General features: G+C 41.2%; 1 protein-coding gene and 1 long non-coding RNA gene across 6 annotated transcripts in view; one reads left to right on the top strand and one right to left on the bottom strand.

Annotated features, from left to right (window-relative positions):
- The window catches only part of LOC138744647 (uncharacterized), an 82,371-nt gene extending 81,237 nt beyond the window's left edge, over window positions 1-1,134 (bottom strand). For both annotated transcript variants that reach the window (XR_011345673.1, XR_011345672.1), the window contains exon 1: window positions 931-1,134. This is a non-coding gene — a long non-coding RNA (uncharacterized lncRNA). The remainder of the gene's footprint in view (window positions 1-930) is intronic.
- Window positions 1-24,730, top strand: part of LOC138744643 (cyclic nucleotide-gated channel beta-1-like) — an 85,846-nt gene that overhangs the window by 17,195 nt on the left and 43,921 nt on the right. For 3 of the 4 annotated variants that reach the window (XM_069901110.1, XM_069901109.1, XM_069901111.1), the window contains 6 exons: window positions 2,369-2,483; window positions 3,240-3,276; window positions 10,192-10,354; window positions 17,411-17,509; window positions 19,219-19,376; window positions 19,965-20,129. In XM_069901110.1, the coding sequence (XP_069757211.1) occupies window positions 2,369-2,483; window positions 3,240-3,276; window positions 10,192-10,354; window positions 17,411-17,509; window positions 19,219-19,376; window positions 19,965-20,129 (737 nt within the window). Of the gene's footprint in view, window positions 1-2,368; window positions 2,484-3,239; window positions 3,277-7,358; window positions 7,645-10,191; window positions 10,355-17,410; window positions 17,510-19,218; window positions 19,377-19,964; window positions 20,130-24,730 lie in introns of those variants that run through there. The other variant, XM_069901112.1, reaches the window with a different exon arrangement.

The following is a 24,730-nucleotide window of genomic DNA, read 5'->3' as shown; positions in this document are numbered from 1 at the left end:
GCAAGAGAGTGTTTGAGGGAATGGTGAGTGAGAAGGATGGAGGCCTAAGGAATATGTCTTTGTGTGACAAAAACTGGCAGCAATTGGGATTGAGGGTAGTCTTAAATGATCAAGGGAGCATTAGGAGAGTTGGAGGTGGGGGAGTCTAAGAGTGTTTGATCAATATGTATCCAGGTTAGATGAATGAACATAGAACATTACAGCACAGTACAGGTCCTTTGGCCCAGGATGTTGTGCTGACAATCTACACAACCTCACTCCCATAACCCTCTATTCTTCTTGCATCCATGTGCCTAAGTGTTTTTTAAATGTTCCTACTGTACTAGCTTCCAACACTACTCCTAGCAATGCATTCCAGGCACCCAGGACTCTGTGTAAAAAAAAAACTTGCCCCTGATGTCTTCCCTAAACTTTCCTCCCCTCAGCATACAAATACCCTCTTGGTGTTTGCCACTGTTGCCCTGGGGGAAAAAAGGTGCTGGCTGTCCACCCTATCTATACCTCTCGTAAGCTTGTAGACCTCTGTTAGGTGACTTCTCGTCCTTCTTCACTCCCGAGAGAAAAGCCATAGCTTATTAAGCTTGCTGCATTAGACTCATTCTCCAATCCAGGTAGCATCCTGATAAATCTGCACCCTCACCAAAAGCTTCCTTCCTGAAATGAGGTGACCAGAACTGAACACAATATTCCAAGTGTGGTCTAACCAGAGTTTTATAGAGCTGCAACATTACCCGAGCTTCATCCCCCCCCCCCCCCACGAGTGAAGGCCAACATACTCTGTATGCTTTTCTAACTGCCTGCATGATAACCTTGAGAAATCTATGGATTGTGAAGCCAAGGTTCCTCTGTTTCTCCACACTGCTAAGAATCCATGTATTCCACCCTCAAGTTAGATCTTCCAAAATGCTTACATTTTCATCTGTTATTTACCTTCGCTGTATTATTTCTTGAAGCTTTTTGTCAAGCAGCATGTGGTAAAATTGCTCGGTGATAACATTTTCTGTCTCAAATGCCCGATAATTATCTGCCTGGCAAATAAGTGTGCTGGGGACTTTTCAACACTTTCGAGTTGGAAGGAGTAATTCATGGAGTTCGGTGCACGGTCTGCACATTGCACGGCTGGTAACTCCTGACGTCGGCTCGAGCCAGTGGGGCTCGCGAGCCTCTTGCTGTTCCCTAGCAACGTCGCAGCGCTCGCGTCCGTCTCCGGGCAACGGGAGCCGGAGCTGGAGCTGTCCTGAGAGCGCGGTGCTGATGATCCGGGCGCGGACCGGCCTCCAACACATCCGCTTCTCTGCGACGAGGCTGAGGGTGCTGGGCTCTGCATGAACAGGAGGCCGGGTAAAGCAGATTTAAGCACGTTTCGTTTTAAGAGCGTCCTGGTTGTCAGAAAACGTTCGTCGCCACGAAGCATTGAAGCGCTCGGACGGCGTTGGGGTAATGTCCGCAATGTTCCGCCCGTGGCAGGAGCCGTCCTCTTTAAACTCGCGCCAGAGAACGTCTGGCCGTGTCTGCGACCCGCTTGTGGTGCACAGATCCCGCTTCATCGCCGCCGGCGCCGTAAACAGGAGCTGGGCGAGATCTGAGCCAGTGCGGGAACGGATGCCGCATCCAAGGCACCCTCCGCCACCCCAGCGCCCTGTGCGCCCGAGAACGATGATCCCCACCCGCCCGAGCGCCTGGAAATGGTTGACGGGAAAAGACCAGACATCCCTGGTCTGCAGCCCTGGATGGGACACTTCCTATTCCCGGGTACCTGGGAAGTTGGGGTGGGGGACAACAAAGAAGGGAATAACTGGAAAATTCTTCTCAGAATACTCATTCCTAATTCCCCACTGCAATGCACAAATGTGCTGGTGAAACTCAGCAGGTCATGCTCAAATACATAATTTTTCATTTTGATGTTTCCAGTAAGGAAGAGGAGGTTTTGAAGACAGGGCTATTCTTTCCCACCACCCCCATCACTTCTCAGTTTTTAAAAAATCTGGTGTCCTCCCATCCATATCCTCCTATGACTTCTTGCATGTGGGCCTGTGCTCCTCCTCTCCCTGCCCCTTCCCCTACCATTTTATATTGACAACAAATAAATTAAATAGATGCTTCCTGACCTACTAAGTTTCTCCAGCATGTTTGTGAGTTGCACTTGACCCCAGCACCTGCAGATTTTTTTTGTTTAACTCCGAATTCCCACTCCCTCCCTGCTCCCATTACCAAATGAGTAGACCGCCCATTTACTAACTGTACAATTGCTCATCTTTCCTGCTCTGTCTCATCTGGACACATTCCTGTGGATTGATCCTTTCTGTGCTCTGTCAGGGGCTGCTGCTCAAGATGAGCCTTTAGAGCCTTTGCCTCTTGTGCTTTGTAGTGATCCTGACATCATCTGCCCCGATGTGATTCACCAGACTGAGCAGCCAAGATATGATGAGGAGGCCAAGGAAGATCAATTAACAGAAACTGTTGCAACTAGCATCCAACATGAGGTAAGCGGACAACAGGATAATCATCCCAGGGCATGCACCTGTTGGATTGTAATATAAAGAGACAATCATTAATCTAACCCAGTGATTTTCAGTTTTTTTTCTTTCCACTCAGATACCACTTTAAGTAATCCCTTTGCATTAGGTGCTCTGGGATTACTTTAAGTGGCATGTGAGTGGAGAAAAAAGGTTGAGAACCACTGCTCTAGACCCAGTTGTTACTGAAATATTTTGCTTGAGAAAATTTGTCATTGGCTCCTTTCCTTTGGAGTCAATTAGGTATGATTAAAAGAGTGATTTTTTAAACGTTTTCTTTCCATTCACTTTAAATAATCCCTTACAAATCACAGGCACCTATAGCATAGAGATTACTTAAAGTGGTGTGTGAGTGGAAAGGAACGGTTTGAAAACCACTGATGTACCCATTGGCAGTTATATTAATGAATCTGATAATGTATTGGTAATAAATTGCAAAACTTCCTTAAGAACAGGAAAATTATGCCAAACATAATATATCCAGAAAATCAAATTACATCTAACTTTGTGTTGAAGTATGTCTGCTAGTCCAGTTTCTTTCAAAGGAGCAATTATGGTGCAGATGGAAGCACACTGCTAAATACCTCTTGAACATAGTAATTATACCTATAATAAATGAAATAAATTTGGGATACATTTTTGTAAAAAATATAGTACACCTTTAAATACTCAAATATTTAATTTTTCATGATAATTGTTTTTCATTTTGATGTTTCAAATAAGGACGAGGAGGTTCTGAAGACAGGGTTGGAGCAGGAATGTAAGTATTGTTAGTGCATCTACATTTCGTGCAAAGGAACTATTGAGGTTATTAATATGTACATTGATTATGCATGGCTACATGTGCCTTTGTACAATGTAGAGTAGGATTTGTCTTAATAGTATGGAAACTGTTCTATATAAAATACATTTCTTAATTTGCTGCAACAGATCCATGCAATAAATTTTTCCCCCTGGACATTCAAACTGGACACTGTTTAATTTTGGAGATAAGAGACAATATCTGTTCCAATACTGTTACTGATGTGCACAACAGTGTATGTTAGACTAATGGCTTTTAATAATCAAACTACATTGCTGCCTAACAAGATTCAAATCAAAAGAGTGCATGGTAAATCTAATTAGAAACAGATAAAAGCAGGAAATGTTGCAAATATTTAGTCATCGATTCAACCAAATCTATAAGAGGGAAATACCTAATTATATAAATAATACCTAATTTCCGTCTGGGCACTCTCCAACCAGATGGCATTAACTTCGACCTTAAGTTTCCATCAGGCCACTGCCCTGTCTCCCTCTCTTCCCCATCCCTCTGACTCTCTCTTCCCCATCCCTCTGTCTCCACCCCATCCATTCATGGAGCTATCCCCCTTCCCCTATCACTTCTCATCTTTTTTCTCTTATGCCCTCACAACCATATCCACCTACGACCTCTTGCCTGCGGGCTATGCTCCTCCCCTGGCCCTCCCTCCACCATTTTATTCAGATGCCTGCCTGCTTTTTGCTCACACCTTGATGATGGGCTCAGGGCCGAAACATTGATTATGTATCTTTATCTTTGTTACATAAGGAAACTTGCTGAGTTTCTCCAACATTTTTGTATAATCTAAAAGGCGGAGCAATTGGTTAATGTTTTGGTATTCTCTACCTTATTTTATTTTCTGATTTTATATTTGTTATATTGTTATAGATTGTTTTTATTTTATGTCAATATATTTTCAAGTACCTAAATTGAAAAGCTGAAAAATCTGTAAAGTTCATACTCAATCCAGAAGATCTGCATTTGTGTTTCCATTGTAATTTGCATTTTAGGAAGTAAACCTAAGCCAGAAGAATTTTAAGTGCAGATACATAAAGCACAAATTGAATTTTCTCTCTCCAGGAAATGAACCAAGAGCAAATTAATAAGTATGGAGAGCAGATGTTAATTAAACTGATTTGTAGGTCATTAAAGAGACTCTTAAAATGAATCCCTTTCATATTGTGTTAGAGTATGAATAGTCAATCTTAAAAATCTTTCAAATATAAACAAATATTTAATTTATAAATAAGCTGGCGACTCCACTGAAACTTAGTATTTTGTTAATATGATCATTTTAATTACTTTTTCTGACACTTAAATTTTGGTTGTTGACTAGAGAATTATATTTTCTATGATAAACCCTGTTAGCAGTATGGATAACTACTTCAGCTTATTATTTGAAAATATGTCTATGATGTTTACTGCAAAGTAAAATGCAATAAATAAAAAAAGTGTTGCAAAATGTTACTGGTAGTATAGATTTTTGGAAAATGTTATATTTATAATTTTTAAATGTGTAAACTTGAACCATATTTTTGCTTTAGATAACCAGTGGAATTTTGAGCCAAATTAACCCAAGTTAAAAATTCAAGTTTTTGATAAAGTGCTTAATTTGAATAAAATTAACTTGATCATTATATTTATTACCAAGCCAACATCTTCCTCAGATCTGTTATACTTGTATCTGCCATAATAACATGGACAAATCTATGCTGTTGTTACTTTATTCAGGTAAACATTTGTGAAATCATTGAAAGTTTCATTATGGTGTTTTGAGAACAGTATAAACAAGATTTTATGAGCAATGGGACATGTGGAAACAATCTGAAAGTGTGGAAATATAAATAATAAAATATAAAAAATGTGGGGTATATAAACTTAATGGAGATTCTAAAATGTGAATCCTATGTATTGGCGAAAAATGGACAACTGGAACGGCAGTATGTGGAAGTATACAGCATTGTGAGAGGTTTGTTCATCCGTGTGATGGGTAGTACATCCCATGAGAAGCTATGCAGTGCACTCTAAGATATAAGTAACAACTGAGGTGTGGCAAGGTGAGATAAGGTGGCCATGGTCATAGGTTACTAAAATATGATTTTTTTGTAGCACACTGTGTGTATGTCATTCTGTTGGAGTGGCTACCCTAATGTGAGATGGTGCACGGTAGAATCTGAAATGAAATTCAAAGTATAAAATTAAACAGTGAAGCACATAAGCTGCAGATGCGGTCATCTTAAGCAGATAAAGTCTAAGATAAAATATGTGATATTGCATATATAAAAGGGAAACGTTGATGGGGGAGGGACCCAGAGATGATGGAATAAGGACAAAACCCATGAGAGGTAAAGGGGGAGAAACCATCAGGAAGGACGGGAAGAAAAGTTAGCGAGAGAGGAAAATGTAAGTACAGGACTAGGTCAAGAAGAAGTGGAAAAACTGGAATTAGATGGGGGTAGAGATTATCTAAAATAAGAAAAATCAATGTTCTTGCTGTCAGTTTTAAGGCTGTCCAGGAAGAATAAAATGTCTTGTACATATGACCTCACCCTAACAATGGATGAGGCCAAGGACGGACACTTCATTGTAGGAATGGATGGCCACATAAAACTCAAGTTTAGACCCACAAAGTTTTCAGTGAAGCAATCACTTAATCTGCGTTTGATCTCACCGATGTGATAGATTAGGTAGGATGATGTCTGCTCCTCCCTCTCAACCCAATCTTCCACCCACTTTGGCACTTCCTGCTGTTACTATAGAAAGTTCAAATCTTATCCCTACATCTTCTCCCTCACCTTCACCTCGAGCCACAAACAGACCTTCCAGGTGAAGCAGAGCTTTACCTGCACATTGTTTTTTCTCTCTCCCTTCCTAATAGTCTCTCCCTCTACCCATCTCTTTCACACATTCTGTCCTATCTTTCATCATCTCTGGGCGCCACGCCACCCCCTACCCCACCCCATCCCCACCACAAGCATCTTTTCCTGTTTAATATATAGAATTTTACAGTTTTACAGATAAAGGATTCAAACCCACAAATTCTGTCTGACCTGCTGCATCCCACCAGCAATTCTTTGTCTGCTATAAAATTTAACATATGATACAAGCTGAAATGAAGTGTGCCAACAACCTGTTTGAGATGAGATGAGGTGCAGATAACAACTCAAATAACCAGGTGATTTGGTCTGGGATGAAATGTGTAAAGGTGACTGAGGTGGTGTGTTTTGAAGTCTGATAGTTTTATAGCAATATGTTCTGCAGTGTGAGAGGCATGTGGTTGAGTCTGTGATGCAGTTTAAGGTGAGGTGTGCAGTACAGTCTTAGAATGGTGTGCTATACAGATATACAGTATGCAATAAAGTGTGTGGTACAGTCTGGGATGAAATGTGCAGGATAAAATATTGTGCAATATTAAGTCTGTAATAAGGTGTGTGTTACAGTCTGCCATCAGGTAAGTACAGGCTGAAATGAAATGTTGTTATAGACTTATGCAAGGTGTGCCAACATCTGAGGAGAGGTCTGTATTACTTACTGATATGATGTGTGTATAATTTGAGATGAAGTGTGTGCTACAGTCTTATAAGATGCTGTACAGTTTGAGGTGAGATGTGTGCTGTGGTCTGAGATGAGGTATACTGAAAAGGCTGAGATAAGGCCCAGAGCAAGCATGTCAGTCATTGAGAATTTAGCTCCACCTACACTGTGTTGTATATTTCTATTGTCTAGAGTACAGTATGTAATCTCCAACTCAAAACCTATAATAAAAACAGAGAATGCAAGTTAGCCAGCACTTATGGAGAGTGAAAGCTAGTTAATATTTCAGGTCACTGAACCTTTTTCAGAACAGGTGTCTAACCTGAGCAGTTGAATACTAAAATGACTGCAGATATTAGACCTGAAACATTAACTCTGTTTCTCTTCACTGGTTTGAGCAGACTCAATATCATTTTCTGTTTTTTTTTATTTTGGGTTTCCAGCATTTTGCTTTATTTTGCTTTTGACTGAAACCTGCTTTTACTCTTTAGTTGCAGATGCTCTGTGCTGAGCCATTGTCCGTACAAGTTGATTCACATTCCCAGAAGTGCCTAGTAACCACCATCATGTCTAAACGAAGTACAGATGTAGCCTTAGTCCACCTTGTTCGTGATGTGCCGCTGACTCCTGGATGCTACAGCCCTAATTCCCAGTATGCTTTAGATTTACCCAATGTTCCCAGCTACCACCCCTCAAACTCTCGGCTACCACCACTTAGCCCCAGGAAGCAAACATCTGGTGTCATTAACCCCAGCTTCCTGCCTGAGGAATGGTCTCCATGGCATTGTATAGGTGAACATCATGTGTACTACGTTTCATGTATACGTTCCCTTGATGCGTACTTGATTTTGTGCATCTGTCTGTGATTTCTAAATTGAATCCTGTGTGTTAAGAACATTGATTTAATTTGTGAAATATATATATACTGTATCTTAAATTCACAAACCAACATCTTAGAACCAGCCGTTCCATCAAGCCTGAATTTTTCTTTCCAACGTTTCAATATTTATCTTTGTTTCTTCTTGAGAAAAGCATTTCACACCCATGGGACAAGCTTTATAAAAGGGAAGAAAATAGCAACAGGAGGCCAGGAATAGGGAATGCACCTGAGAGCCCGTTCTTCCATTTAAATATATCCTAATTGATCCAGACTTTAGCTCCACCTACACTCATACAGCAGAGAAACCGCCTCTTCAGCAACCCACTTTTATGCTCACTATCTGATATTTATTCTATGATAATCTCACACCTTCAATAGCTTCCATGCTTTGGAGATACAAGTGTTCATTTAGATACTTCTTAAGCATTGTAATAGTGCCTCTTCCTCCACCACCCTTAAGAAGTGTATTTCAGATTTCAACCACCCCTGTGGAAACAAAATCCTCTTCAGAGGATTACCCCTTTACCCTAAATCTTTGCCCTCTGCTTTCAGACATCTTTAACAGGTCCCCTTACCTGGTCAAAAAGCTTTAGTAGCCCGTGCAAATATCTATTAATCTCCATCCTTAAATGTTCCATTGATGCTGCAGCTTCAATGGGTGTTTGGTAAGAGAGTTTCCTGATTTTCATCTCTATTTGAGTGACAATGGTTTCTGGCATCACCCCTGTACAGACTTAGTCTAATTTTAATTTATGTCACTTCTTCATGTTTACCTGAATGAAGAAACCATTCTGTCCATATCAACCAATAGGTTGACCACCTCAATTAGATTACTGTTTGGATATTCAAAGTCAAGAAACCTGGGGTAGAGCTTTAATTTTGGTGGTAGGTGTGATGTGGTGGGATAATGCAATTTGCCTAGAAGTTGAAATTCACCCTTTTTTTGAAGCACTGAACCAGTGGTTCCCAAACTTTTTCGGGCTGCCACCCCCTTCGTCTCCCGAGTGCCCTCCCTCCCCCATACAATGGTACTGGGGGGTGGTTAGTGATGGCAACAAGGGGTGTAATGGTGGCAGAGTTAGTGGTGGTGGTGAGAGGGAGTTTGGTACCAGCGTTGGGGGGGGTGGGGGGTGGTTGCGGCTCTGAGAGGGCGGTAGTGATGCTAATACAACATGGTGGCCACCAAGACCAGCCCCCATGAGAACACCTTGGTGCCGTTTATTTTGCTCACTACAGCCACCCTGAGTCTGGCCAGAAAATAACTCCACTGGCTTCTTCATTTAACAAGTTGGAAGGTTCAGACTGCCCCCTTCTTCCTCATCGCCTCCTTGGATCTTTCCACTGGCCACAGGGGGGCAGCAGTGCCCATTTTGGTAATCACTACACTAAACCAATGATTCATTTAGCCTAAACACCTGTTCAATTTCTCTTTTTAAAAAAAATCACGGAATCTCAAATGATGTTGGGTGCTTTACATCCAGAAACATGCATTGAAGCAAAACTGATTCTGATGGTACTTTACTCATTTCTGGTCATCTCCAGATAACCTTCTGTGCATCCCAGTGAAGGGCGTCAGCCCTTAAGACCTTGTCTGCCAGGCAGCAGTAACACCCATTATAGATTTAATGGAGGAGCCAGAAGCTGCAAGGAAGAGAAAAGCAATCCTAGATTGCCAGGAGGGAGATCTTTTGATCCAGTTGTCTCAGGAGGAGAGACAAGGTATTTGCTGGAAGAAACTGGTTGGAAGTGGCTCCAATTGAGCCCCATGGCAGTGAGAACCTCCATCCCTTGGAGGAATTCAAAAGTAAAAGTAATTTTCCGGCAAGATATGCAGGGTGAGCCACACACCTCTGTACAGCTATTCCCTGACATGCGTCCTAGTTCCATTCTGACTGACCGGTCATATCTTGAAATGGACGTTAATCGGAAGTATGGCATGGCATTAAGAAATCGTGAATCAAGTCATTTTCAGTTCCAAATCAAGCGTCTTCCTTGGCTTCCTGCCAGATTTATCAGCAGGGAATGGGTTTTTCCTCTTGTTCACCATCTTTGATGATCTTACTGAGCTTACCAAATGACAATTGAAAGACAGTCATTATTGAACCCACACAGCCGTTATTTTTTCAGTTGTATGTACGGGGAGAGACTGTATAATGATCAGTGCAAAATCAGAAAGAGAACAGATTGGGATTATTCATTGGTATATTATGTTAGTGTTGAGAACTCTTGTGTTCGGAAGATTACTTTGTTTGTTTTAGGTCTGCAATTTTGGAATCCGCTTTGACTTATCCACAGAAAATATTACCTTTGCTTAGATAACATCTCTGCATGAAGCATTATTAGGTAGGTGGTGACAGGAATTAATCAAGCAGGTCTCTGGGAGGGCAGTGATATTTAAACATGAATGTGATCAATGCTTTAATCAATGTTTCATCATAATCCCCTCTTCATCTCATTAGATTTTCCTACTGCCTCATGGCCTTCTGTCAAAATTGAAGACGTGGATTCCGAAGTGGATTCTTTAAAATCGGGACATAATAAGTTGCCACCAATTCAGTCATCCACCTCAGAACACAAGAGTCAGACACTTACGGTTCCCAGCGTATGCAAGATAGTACGAAGGTATGAGCACCATCTGACAATGGATAATGTAAATAGATTAACTCATCTAGTGTGCTGGAGAGCTCCTTGTTAGAATTCTTCATGTTTTTCAGGTTTCATATTTATTTACATACATGTCATCACATACAACTCTGAGATTCCTTTTTCCTGCGGGCATGGCAGAATTACCACTAATTGGTATTGCAAAATTTAACTGCACATGTAAACAATCAAAAGAAATGTAAACAGATAACAAATGCAAATAAACTGACTGTGCAATACAGAGAGAGAAAACAATCAATAAACTGCACAAGTAAGAGTTCTTAAATGAGTTCCTGATTGAGTTTGTTGGTGGAAGTGTAGTGGCTTCCTGAACCTGGTGGTGAGTCTTATGGCACCTATACCTCTTTCCTGATGGCAGCAGCGAGAACGGAGTGTGTGCTGGGTGGTGAGGGTCTTTGATGATTGCTGCTGCTACTCTCCGACAGCAGCGTTCCCTGTAGATGTACTCAATAGTGGGGAGGGTTTTGCCTGTAATGTCCTGGGCTATGTCCACTACCTTTTGGAGGGCTTTGCGCTCAAGGCTATTGGTGTTCCCATACCAGATTCTGATGCAGCCCATCAGCACACTTTCCACCACACATCAGTAAAAATTTGCCAGGGTTCCAAACCTCCACAAACTCCTGAGGAAGTAGAGGTGCTGATGTGCTTTCTTCATGATACCATTGGTGAGTTGGGTCCAGGAAAGATCCTCTGAGATAGTGACTCCCAAGACCTAATTGTGTTCACCCTCTCCACCTCTGATCCCCCCAATGATCACTGGATCATACACCTCTGGTTTTCCCTTCCTGAAGTCAGCAATCAGCTTCTTAGTTTTGGTGACTTTGAGTGTAAGAATCCAGCAATTGGATTTGCACTTTCAATCCAGGTGACACTGGGCTAGAGACAGAAAAGGTTGGGTTGACGCCACCTTTTCATTCATGCAACTGATTTTGCTTACACTTGATGAAGAGCTCAGGCCCAAAATGATCAGCCTTTACTTTCTGCACGACCTGCTGAGTTTCTCCAGCACATTTGCTTATTGCTCTTGGCCCCAGCATCTGCAGAATTTCTTGTTTAACAGGTTGAGTTGACAGCTAAAAGCAAATGAAAAAATTTACACATGAATGCAGTGACAAATAAAATTTATTAAGAAAATGCTGCATGTGGGATATATAAATGAAAGGTAATATGTGTCATGGGTGGGATCAAACTTGGCAAAGATTCACCATCTACCAATTGAAACAAATATAAATGAAATTAAAGGGATGCTGGAATTAATTGCGCAATCAGTTGAATTCATTCATGCTGAAGCTCTGTAATAAACTAATAAACCTTTATTAGTACTAGCAAAGGAACAGCAGACAATAGTAAATACAAAATAATAGTTTTTATTAAGCTATTAACAACATCATATTACTTACTTAACTTACTTACATAAACTTAACTCTAAATTTAATGTCACTATGCACAAATGTAAATGTGTGAATGTATTAAAGTCCAAAACCATTACAGTTTAAACTTGATTCTAAAATAATCTATTTTAAAGTCCAGTTTTAAACATCTTTTGACTTCAGAATCCTTTTAAATAGCAGATCAAAAGTAATTATGAAGCATTTTTAAACATTATATATTCAGATCTCCTTAAACTTACAAGTTTCTTGATGAGCTGTCTTCAGAGAGATATTCTTCAAACAGGAGTGACTAGATCTTTATACTCATATTCCAATCAGACATATTGAGAAGAGTAAAAAAGGAAAGGAAAAAGAAAAAAGATTATGTTTAGATTGGAATATGAGTCCATGTATTATTATTTCTATATTAATTCAAATGTATATTTAATTTATAAGGACTTATAATGTATGGTTGTATGATAAAACTCAATAAGAAATCATTTTAAAAGAAAAGGAACAGCAGCGACCATCTTTTGGGCACAAATGAGAAGTGGCCTAACTTATTTAAAAGCCACTTAGGTTGTATCTCCTGTGATAAGGGTAATACAAGTCCTGTCTTTCCAAGAGGTCGAGTCTTCTTCAATTTTCTTCCATGATAAGGCTGCACACTTTATTTTCAAAAGAGCAGTTGGAAAGCGGTCTCCTTTCAAAGTCCACCTTTTCTTTATTCCCCTTTTATTAGGAGTTAACATAGCAGCACCTATTCCACGTATTGTAATTCAATCCTGTCCTTCACAAGGGTTCACTTCCTGTGTGTGTCACACAGGGTCTTGACATCCGAACTGATTCAAAATGTCTGAATTTGCTAATATATTTCTCAGAATCATGTGACATTAATTCTTGGAAACCATGTGACCATGTACCGGAATCTTTAACCATTGCCAGCTCCAGTTTCTTGGAAATCATGTGACCTTCATAAATCTGACTTGTACACATCTCAACTCCAAAAGATGAACTCACTTCTGAATGTATTGTATAGATGTCTGTAACCCTGTACCAGCCCACAATTCCCTTAGTGGAAATACATTTAACTCTGTTAATTTATTAAGACATTATATAGCTCAACATTAACCTAAATATTAATATTAACATAGACTCATTACACTACAAAATAGTGAGGCTGGTCAAGAAGAGGACCTTATGCAGAAAAAATAGAGATCCACTAAGTAATTAAGCAGACAAATTAAATTATTTGTAATAATGATGTATATAATGATTCTATTTTGGTAGTATGATTGAGTGATATGGGTTCATAATGAAGAAATTATCAGCGGGATGATTTGAAAGGAATTATAATGAATGCCCTTTTTGGTAATGAGTTGATTTTGTCCCTGCCTGATTTTGCTCTGCACTCAGTGCAGAAGTAAATAGTCAAGGTTGCTTGATGCAAGGTTCCCTAGTTTTATAAGAGTGATGGGAATGACCGATGTAGTAAAGGCCCCCTATTAAAGTCCTTAAAATAACTTAATAAGACTAAATATACAAATTCAGGGGCTGATAAAGAAAGACAGCAGGAAATAATTTTTTATATTGAGACCAATAATTAGCTGGAACAGTTTGCCAAGAAAGGAGGTCAAAAACCTAAGGAATGAGTTCCTAGGAATCTTCATAGACTTTTTAAATTATGCTTTGAGCCAGCATTTACTTTTGCACAAACTTTTCTAGTTCATCATGTTCCTGGAAAACAGAAGGCTTTATTTATTAGATTTCACTGAATTCTTTATTGAGTTACTGTATATGACCTATTGCCATCCATTATGCTACTTATAAATACCTTCCACTCCTGTGTACCACTTTCACCTGGTCTCACACCCCCTATCCAGAAATTACTTAACTCCACATGTATAATCTCATTATTTTTACTTTCTTTGTGTTATGCATTCAGTTCTGTTGAAGCTCTGGAGTAAGTGACCAACTTTTGATATTGTAATAGTATTATAGACCTGTAAAATGTTGTTTAGGTGCCTTGCTGATTGGCGTGGGCGATCATGTCTCTCCATCCCTCATGGTCTCTGACCCTCCAAATTGTAGTTGTTGCCTCCCTTCTTTCTAACCATGATGTTAATCCATCTATCATTTTCATTCTCTGTCTGCCTCTGCTTCTTTTTCCCTCCAGCTTTTCAGTTGTAATTAAATCTTCTAATGTACCCCTTCACATGATGTGTCCAAAGAATTTTGATCACTGTTTTCTGATTCTTTTAAGTAATTTTGTTTTTGTTCATTGTAGAACTTCTTTGATTGTTATCCTGTCCTTATATGATATGTATAGCAGTCTTCTGAGAAACCACATCTCTGCTGCAATGATTCTTTTTCCCATTGCATTTGTGATGGTCCATGACTCGCAGCCATACAGCAATATAGGAAGAATGTAGCAGCTGAGAGTTCCAAGGTGGACGTCAATTGCTATTTTCTTGTTCTTCAGGATGTTTCTCATTTCTATAAATGCTGTTCTTGCCATTGCTATTCTTGTTTTTATGTCTATTTTACATTTGCCATCAGATGTTCCCCATGATCCAAGGTACTTGAAGTTGTGAACTTGTTTCAGGGTTTCATTTCCCAATACGATCCTACAATTTGGAATATAAGGTTTCTTTGATATTACCATTACTTCAGATTTCTTTTTGTTTAAAGTTAGGCCAAGACTTTAACCCTCTATTGATGGTAGATACTAATTTCGGTAAATTTAGTGTATATTAACGGTAGAATATTGTGTAGAAATCCCATGATGACAAACTAGTAACATGCAAGAGTGTTATTAGCACATGCAAAAAGGTAGTGCTCAGGCAGAATTAGTCAAGCAGCATACTATGTTGCAATAAGTCAGTATTTTGTTCCCTTTTGTGTAACAATGTTTATGCATTCAAGGGCCAATTTAGCTCAAAGTTGGAATTCTCAATCAGAGGCCTGTCATGAGCCTGTCCACAATTTCATCTTATGGAATGGTTACACATGGACTGCCCTTTCCTCCTGGCCTGACTGAAGCTCATTTGTGCCTGATGATTGAGCACCATAAGATCTTGCTCTAATTTGTCTCCCAATTTCTGTAAGGTGCTGGATTCTCAGCTGATGGACACAAGTATGAGATGTGTTACAATGCCAGGTTTCCCTTTTTTGACTGTGATCTATTAGTCCCTTTTCCACTGGCATCCCAGTTAATTGGCTGTGCAGTGTCCCAGGATAGGAAGCCCTTTGTGCCGTTTCTACTGGTCCACCCTTAAATGGGACACTAATTGCTTTTCCACTGAACACACTCATCCCTGGGGATTAGAGTATTCTACCTTTAACTGGAAACAGGTGACTTTCTGCTATCCCTTTTCCACTGGTTTTATCAGCATGTCGGTGTCAGCAAACACCGGGATATGAGTAGGGGTAGAGGCAATTCATTCCTGGTGTGAAATAATGTCATTTGACACCAGCGTTTGGACAGTGTTCCTTCCATTGGACCCTGTTCCAGTAAATTCCCAGTTTTATTCCTGGGACAGGGTGCCAGTAGAAAAGGGGCTGCAGACTGCCATTTCCTAGACACTTTGAGTTTGCAGTAACTTGTTTCTTGTGTAATTAAAAGTGATAAAGGCACAATGGTGCAAGAAGAGGGTAGGTAAAAGGAACATATTTAAACCACCCTAATTTTATGAGCAAATGTTGAAACAAGGGATAGGGAGGTGCTTGCTGCCTTATGGTGAATAAAGGTAGATAAATCACCCAGGCTGGAAAAAATATTCCCTCAAACCTTAGTGTAAATTTAATGAGAATACGTTTGTACATATTTTGGTTGATTTGTTTCACAGTGTGAAAAATAAAAAAATTATTTAAAAAAAACCTTGAGGAAGACTAGTGTACAAACTTCAGGGTCCCTGACTGATATATTCAAAATGTCCTTGGCCATGGGTAAGGTGCCAGAGGATTGGAGGGTAGCTCATATTGTCCCATTGTTTAAAAAGGGCTCCAAAAACAAACCAGGTAATTATAGGCTGGTGAGTCTGACGTCAGTGGTGGGTAAATTGTTGGAGGGAATTCTAAGGGACAGGATATATTAGTTTTGGACAGTCATAAGCTGATGGACAGGGTTGTAAAGAAAGCTTTTGGTAACTTAGCCTTTATAAATCAAAGTATTGAGTATAGGAGTTTGAATGTTATGTTGAAGATGTTTAAGACATTGTTGAGACCAAATTTGGAATATTGCATGTTGTTCTAGGCACCTAACTACAGGAAGAATATCAATAAGATTGAAAGAGTGCAGAGAAAATTTACTAGGATGTTGCGAGGTCTTCAGGAGTTGAATTACAGGGAAAGATTAGGACTTTATTCCTTGGAGTGAAGAAGAATGAGGGGGGGATTTGTTGGAGATTTACAAGATTTTAAGAGGTATAGACAGAGTGGATATGAATAGGTTTTTTCCACAGATTGAGAGAGATAAATTTGAGAGGACATAGTTTTTGACTGAAGGGGGAAAGGTTTGGGAGGAACACTAGGCGGAAGTTCTCAGAGGGTGGTAGGAATGTGGAATGAACTGCCATCTGATGTGGTGAATGTGGGCTCGATCATGTGTTTTAACAATAAATTGAATAGGTACATGGATGGGAGAAGCCTGGAGGGTTGAGAAATGGAAGCAGGCCAGTGGAACTAGGGAGATGATGGTTAGCACAGACTAGAGGGAGTGAATGGCCTGTTTTCTGTGCTGAGGCGTTCTCTGGTTCCAAGAGGAATGAGCAATGTGAGAAAGAGTATTAAATCTAAGCATACCATCATCCTTAGTGACCTCTGGCTGGGAGCTGCCCTCTGCCTCCATGACAGCTGAGCCCTTGATCCCAAACACCTTCTCTCACCATTGTACCATTGCTATATTTCCTTTTGTCATCAGAGGCCATTTAAACCTCAAGCATTTTTGCCAGTTTTCAGAACAATCCTATTCCAACGCCCACTAATTATTTCCTAAAATCTATTCTTCTCATATTTCCATTCATTCCAAGCCCACTTACTACTTACTTACATATTCAGTGAAATTTACACTGGTTATGTTGGAAGAAACTGGAGCACGTAGAGAACACAATCAAGAGGAGGATGTGCACGCTTCACAGACAGCATTAGGAATCAATGTGGATCACTGTGGCTGTGAGGAAGCAGCTCTATTACCTGCAATATTATGTTGCCCCTTAGGGTTTCTGTCTGCTGTAACAAGCCACCTTCTCCTGCAGGGAAGATGGAATCGCATCAGTGAATGTGCTCCAAAAATGTGTGTATAGCATGTTCCTCATGAATGAATATTGGGAGATGCAGTAGAATTTTCAGATGGGATTTTCTGCAGTTTCAACTTTTTTGGGCTAACTATTGAACTGTTCTCAATGATGTTTTACACTACTGATTCAATGCAGCTTCTGGGGGTTTCTTGGGCATTCAAATGAGCAGAAACTCTGCAACCTGAATCACAAGATTTGTGTTGATGATATAAGGCATCAGACCTTAGGACCATCATGTTACCACTTTTTCCCAGTGCTTCCCAAGCTGTAAAATGATTTCTAGCAGTGAACTGAGTGGTTTTAATTGTTTATGAACAAAATGTAGTAATTTTATTTCTCTTAAACAGAAATAAGCACTCTTCCCGCGAAGGCAGTACAGATGAGCCATCCCAGGAGTTGCCTGTGCAAGCTTGGCACAGCCAAACCAATCTTCAAGTTGGTGATAGGTCAGTAAGACAATGATTTTGACCTACAAATATTTAATGGTTGACTTTGACTCAGTCCTTCCTATGCTTATTTTTATGCCATTCCTTTCCATACTGTCCCAAGAAATTATCAAAAGGTGTTGACTGCTATAACATCAATAGAGCAATTTTCTGATTCTAGGTGATCCAGGTTTGGGACAGTGAGCTGACTTAACATAGGTAGCCAGGAAACCAGGTAAATTGTAGGTGCATTCGTTCAGGTTCAGAGTTTGACAAGATTCAACATGTAAATTACCAATATTATTGTCAGTAAGAATCTTCACAAGCTGGTTAAACAACATTCAGTGGCTGATGCCACTTTGAACATCCTTTTGAGGAAAGGCTATAATTTTGCTTAATTGTATGGATGGTGTAGATAATAAAAATAATTAATTCAGTGAAGTATAAGAGAGAGCAGCAAATCTGTCAGCCTCACCTGGATTAGCCAGAACTCAGTGGCTGAAACTGAACTTTCCAGATAGTAAGACTTTTTTTAAATTATAACCACGTCCCTGGCTGTCGTGATGCTGTTTCCAGTCAGTAGAGCTGCATTGGTGCAGAAGTGGAGGCTGGAAAACAATATGGGGGAGCTAGGATAATTTAATATTTTCAATGAGCTGATTGGGGTTGGAAAGCCAGGAAGCTCCCACCAACAGGTTGAAAAGCAGCAGCAATTCCCACCATGAAAACAGTGGGGCCAGAAGATCACAGATAACCAGAGATGTGTTATTGGGAAGAGGGTTCAGCATACTGCCAGGTGCTCATAAAAGATACTTTCAAATATGGAGGAAATTCATCAGGAAGCAATGCCAATTCAGTAGGTGTGTACAGTCCTGCTATGCAACACTTTGAGGAGTAAAATTTAAAAAAAAAAAGCCTTTCAGTTCCTCATGTCTGGTTATCTTGAATCCTACTTCCTTGCTGTACCTACATGATTTTTTTTTGGATTTCCCATACAAGGACTTATTGATCAATTTGTTTCACAAATTTTGTAGTTTCATTCCATTCTAGTTCTTCCATCCATCCAAAGTAAATAGTATCACATTTCCCACATTATACTTCATCTGCCAACTTGTTGACCACTTGCTTCAACTATCCATATTGAGTTCTTTGTGTTTTCCTCACAATTAGCCAACCCATGTATCTTTGCAATCTGACAAAGTTTTTTTTTTCTCATCTCATTCACACTAGTTACTAATTGTTAATCTGACCCACTTATCCCAACTCCTATTTCTGCAGGTTAGCCACTTCTCAAAATAATATCCCCTAACCTCATGCAGTAACCTTTTATGTGGGGTATGGCATCTAAAAATCCACATACTCTACATGTACAGATTCCCTTTAATCTACCCCTGCTTGTGCACCTTCAATTGATTCTCCTTGATTGTCTTATGATCTTTTAAATGTAATTTCACAGTTACTAATAGATGTCATCAATCTCCCAATGCTCAGCTAAATAGACTTCAAATTCCTGTTTTCTGTCTCCCACCTTTCTTGGGTAGACCCAGTGAATTGGTGGATTTTCACTCCTCTGGGGTCTATCCAAAGTCCAGGGAATTTTGATAGACCACAGCAAATGTGCATGATAACAGATATTTTGATATTGATGCTTTTAGTTTTGCCTCTCATGTTTCACCATTGGTGAACCTGTTTGGAAAATCTAAGCGACTAATTTCACCTTCTCGGTTCAGTTTCAGATCTCAGCAGGGTTCAACAACAAGCATTACCAGTGCTATTGTGAATGAGCGCCTCCAGGAATTGGTTAAGCTTTTTAAAGAACGGACAGAACTGGTCAAAGAAAAACTCATTGATCCTGATGCATCCGAGGATGAGGGAAGTCCAACTGGATGTAAGCAAAGGGATGTTTAAGACAGAGTTCAGGATGGTTGAGATGGGACAAGCAGAATTTGGACAGTAACATGAAATAATAAACGGGCTCTACTCTATGGTTTATCTGAATAATGAGTGAGTTATCATGAGTGCTTCAGGAAAGTGAATATGGAGACACGCAAGAAGATGCAAACATGGCAGGAGAATTTGGGTGGCTTGGAGAGTTAACATAGTAACTCATCAGACTGTAACTTGGTTTCTGAGCCTGACCAGTGGGTGATTATTATCTGGAGCTTCCCCTGCCTCCTGTCCGTGTAGAAATTCTCAAGACACCATCATATAGGCGAATCTGGACATGCACTTATGCATATCCCAACATCAGAACCAGAGGCACTGTTCAAAATGGCAGGATTTTGGTGGGAGGATAGCCTTACTTTCATTAAAGCCTAACCATACCCTGAAGTTCTTCCACTGGCCGTACTTCCTTTGGAAGCTCATGAGGATGGCAAGGGCAGTACATAGTGCACTTCTTTCTCTGAATTTGTTCCAATGGAGAAATCAGGTATTTCTCAGTTACTGACACATAAATCTGTTTATATTGTCACAGCGCCCTCAAAGGCACCAGCAGCTGTTCCCCCACCTACAGAGGGAAAGAAGGAGGAAAAAGAGGAAGAGCACTACTGTGAAATGATGTGCTGCCGATTTAAAACAACACCTTGGCTAAGACGGATCAAAGCAATTGGGCTTCCATCCAGTGTTGATCCTTTCAGCAGTAGGTTTAATTGAGACGATTATATTGCAAATTTGAAACTACAGTATTCCAAATAGGAAGTGGTCTGAGTAGCAACTGGTCAACAATCATGGTACTACCTGAGCAGTAATTAGTCGACAAAGTTTTTTTCCTGAGGAGGAGGTAGTCAGCAGATAAGTGTGATAGATCAAGGAAGAACTGATTTGTAGGGACTGATATGAGCAGCGCAAAGGGAACAGAGCCTGGTAAACTGTGTCACCCTGAGTAGTGATCAGGTTTTCTTCATAGTAAGAACTTTCAACAATTTCAAATGCAAGGATGAACTTATCCATAGAAAGGAATCAACAAATAATAGATTCTCCTGTAGCTACAATTTCCATATCACTGAGTTCTCCATGTTTCATATCAAGTGTGTCAAGCCGTCGGGAATTTTCTCAACATCTGACTGCACTTTAGTCCTGCTCTCTTGAACTTTAACCCCACTGTTTGTCAGGGAGCAGGCAAGATGGAAGGTCTTCTTTTGAGAACGGGTAAGGGCAGGACTCCCAACCATGTCCATGCAGAGAGGTGTAGTGATAGTACTGCTGTTCTGATGACTCGACCCCCTGTAACCCCTCCTCCTATGACCTGGCCATAAAGGTCGACCACCCTGCCCCCTTCCATTCATTCGAGCACATGGAGTTCAGCCAGCTGAAATCTAATGTGTATTAAAGTCTATTGTTCCTCACTCAGTCTTTAGAGTTATTGATAGAGCAGATTAATTTAATACCCATTAATTTTCCACACGGGGTGGACAAGCTGCTGAGACCCGACCGCCTCAAAATCAATCCACAGATGGCCAGAGCTGCCGAACAGTATGAGCAGTGAATCACCTGCTTCACAAATTTTCTCGAAGTCGCAGCAAGCCTGGTGGACTCTGACGAGAAGAAATTCAAGGTCCTGCAAGCTAGAGTGGGCGACTGAGTGTATCTGGTGATTGGAGCTGCACGATCTACCCAGAGACCATGGCTGAGTTCCGCAACCTCTACTGACCCCGGGTGAACGAAGTGTACTCACGGTATCGACTGGCCTCAAGGAGACAGCAACCCGATGAGTCCATGGACAAGTTCCTCCGAGTGCTGTACGACCTGTGGAGAGACCGCTGGGGCACTCCTACAGCCCCCGTATCCGTAGCCCAATGTGTGGAGGTGCTGGTCCAAGATGCCTGCATGGCTGGAATGAGGTCTGACGACATTCATCAGTGACTGATCGAGAAGGACAAGCTGCCCCTGTAGAGAGCTTTCCAGCTTGCCAGGACCCTCAATTCAGCCCAATGCCACACCGACAAGATCGCTGGTAAGAACAGGGCCTCCACGTGCGGACTGCAGGCACTGCCATGTTGGGAGCCAGATGGGCCTCCACGATAGTGAGCCACGACCCCACCACTACCGCCGCCACGATAAGATAACTGTAGTGCCACTTCTGTGGCCAGATGACTCTGGCTAAGGAGGCGACCTACTCGGGGTGTGGAAAGCAAGGGCATTACCAGTGTGTCTGTAAGTCATCCAAACCCTCCCGAGCGAGCAGCATGTTGCTGATACTATGTTCAGCCCCAAACGGCTCGACCACATGCGCGACCCGAGAGTCACCATCTTACCCAGGGTCTCCTCTGCCTTCCTGGGTGACGTCATCTCCACCTTCCACCACCCGGTCGACATTACTTCCTCCTTCTTCCTCCGATGTGACAACATGGTAAACATGAAGGATGCCATCTTACTGGTCAGGCTTCCCCTCTGACAGCGATGACAGCAACCTGATCCTGGCTCCGTGACCCTGAACCAATGCAGACCTCATCCGATCGCCCACTCGATGACAGAGATTGAGGTAAATGGAAAAAGGACGAGCTGCCTGTTTGACAGAAGGAGCACAGAGAGCTTTATCCTCCTGGACATTGCCCAGAAACTCCCTCTCTCTGTCAGACCCACGAGCGGCACCATCTCTATGGCCACAAAGGACCAATCCGCAGAGATCCAGGGGTACACCAATGGAGTCTCAGTGTTCCAAAGGGAGATAGATCGGATGGTAGACAGGCATAAACTGACAGCGACATTCCCCTACCTTGACAATGACACCATCTGCGGCCATGACCAGCAGGACCATGACGCAAACCTGGCAAAATTTCTCAGCACAGCCAAGACCCTGAATCTGACTTATAACAAGGAAAAATGTGCGCTTAGTACCACTCGCCTGGCCCTCCTTGGATGCGTCATGGCACATGGTGTCATTTCCCCCACCCCCAACCACATGCGTCCTGTTATGGAGCTCCCAATACCACACAACTTCAAGGCTCTGGAATGGTGCCTGGGTTCTTTTCTACTATGCCCAGTGGGTGCCCAATTATGCCGATAAAGCCCACCCTTTGGTAAGGTCCACAAGCTTCCCCTTATCGGCAGAAGCCCAGATGGCATCCAACCAAATCAAAGGAGACATCACTAAAGCCACAATGCATGCCGTGGACAAATCCATCCCATTCCAGGTGGAGAGCGATGCCTCCGACTTCACACTGGCTGCCACTCTCAACCAGGCAGGCAGGCCAATAGCATTTCTTTCCCTGCACCATCTACAGCCCTGAAACACAGGATTTCTCAGTCAAGAGGGAGGCACAGGCGATTGTTGAGGCCATGTTCCACTGGCGTCACTACCTGGCTGGGAAAAGATTTACCCTACTGACAGACCAACAGGCTGTCGACTTCATGTTTAACACAAAACTGCAGGGTAAAATCAAAAATGATAAAATCCTGAAGTGGAGAATACAAGTCTCCACCAAGAACTATGATATCCTGTACCAGCCAGGCAAACTCAATGATCCCCCAGATGCCCTATCCTGGGGGACGTGTGACCGGAACCATTCTGCCGCTCTGGCTCTCATCTCCGGAAACCATCCTGCTGAGGAAACACGTGAAGGGCCATAAGACCAACCTGTTGGTAGAAGAGGTGCAGCTCCTGCACGCTAACCCACAATACGCCTACGTCCAGTACCCTGACAGCCGTGAGGACACAGTCCTTGTCCGGGACCTGGTGCGTGCCAGAGACACCCACCTAGCCCCAGCCCACACACATCAGCCTCTAGTGCGTACCAAGAGGTCAACTGCTTAGCTCTCTGCATATCTTTAGAGACTTTATAAGGGTTTATATATTATTTGAAGAAGATTCAACACGTCATTAGTATGCTTCAGAGGTGGGCACTGGAGAGATTGGAGTATATAATTTATACCCAGACCTCATTTTGCATTAGTTTATTAGATCCTTAAAAATACTAATAACTAGCAGTTTATTGTTTATGATCTTTTGATTGTGGTCATTGATGAACTCTCAATAACAATGAGAAAGCTAATCCTTTTTAGTAATTTAAATAGAAGAATAGACAGGTCTAACCAAATGTTAGTAATTTAATCAGTAACTTGTCAACGTGATCTAATCACAGTAATATGTGAGTGGAAAGGAAATAGAGGTCAAAAGTCTAGAGTGGCAATTTTAATGAGGAAAAAGGTGCTAACATGATAGGAACTTGTCCATTGCATTTCACCTGATCAATATTGTCAATCAGATGTGGCTCAAACTATGCCAGGCATAACTATTTCATGGAATTGCAGAAAGTAGGAAGTAGTCAGCAGTAACAAGTCAGCTGACTGGATCTAATTATGGAAGTGTTACATTCATGAAAGATTTTATTAGAATAATTAACCTAACATTTGTTAGAAGTGACTTCCATGTATCTGTAGTTTTAGTTTTGACAAGATCTTATTTAAATTATTGTATTAAGTGTAACTGTATGAAGTGTGGCTGTGGAGGCTGGAAAATAATGACATTCTCTTGTGATGGTTCAAATAAATATAGATTCATAACTTTGCTGAGGCTTCTGCAGATTCCAATTTCAGTACCAAGAAGGCATTGCATGGTGTAATGGGTGCGCATACTTCTAAAGGAATTCTAATGAATAGCAAAACCAATTTATGTGCTATGCAATAATATTTTATCCTACAGCTGTTCACTGTCTGCAAGTAGAACATAGCATGTCCCATAGAATTGCAGCCCCATCCCCATGTTTTCATTAGGACAGTTCTGAGTGAGGACACAACAACATCAGTCAGTTTCAATGCAAGAACATCGATGTGGCAAAATTCTACCATATGCAAGTGGTTCATGAGCACCGAAAACTTCAAATGTAGACCTTAAACGATGTCACCCACATTATTTAAAGAGCTCGACCCTTACCTGGCCCAAGTTTCTTGAGTTGTTTGCATTAGCTGGGAGGCTCTTATTCACAACCCATATTCTGGATGCCGATTTTTGATGACTTGATATCCCAATAACTACTCATGTCAACTGTCGACAAATCTGAAAATTCTGGCAATAAGATCATCCTGTGTGGTGGGAGATCAGGCAACAAAGTTTATGCTTCTTAAGTGCCATTGTCTATTTTGTGCACTGTAAACTCCAAAGGCCTCTGGTTTGCAATTTTGTCACATATAGTAGGCTACTCATTATGTATGGTAGAATACCGAACAGGCAGCTGAAGCACATCTGCAGATATAAATGCTATTTGTTTATTGATTTCTTGCACTTGAAACTAGACCATATCA

Source organism: Narcine bancroftii, chromosome 10 (genome assembly GCF_036971445.1).
Source record: "Narcine bancroftii isolate sNarBan1 chromosome 10, sNarBan1.hap1, whole genome shotgun sequence".
Classification (NCBI taxonomy): Eukaryota; Metazoa; Chordata; class Chondrichthyes; order Torpediniformes; family Narcinidae; genus Narcine; species Narcine bancroftii.
The sequence above is the reverse complement of the archived record's forward strand: the minus strand, read 5'-3'. Positions and strand labels throughout refer to the sequence as shown.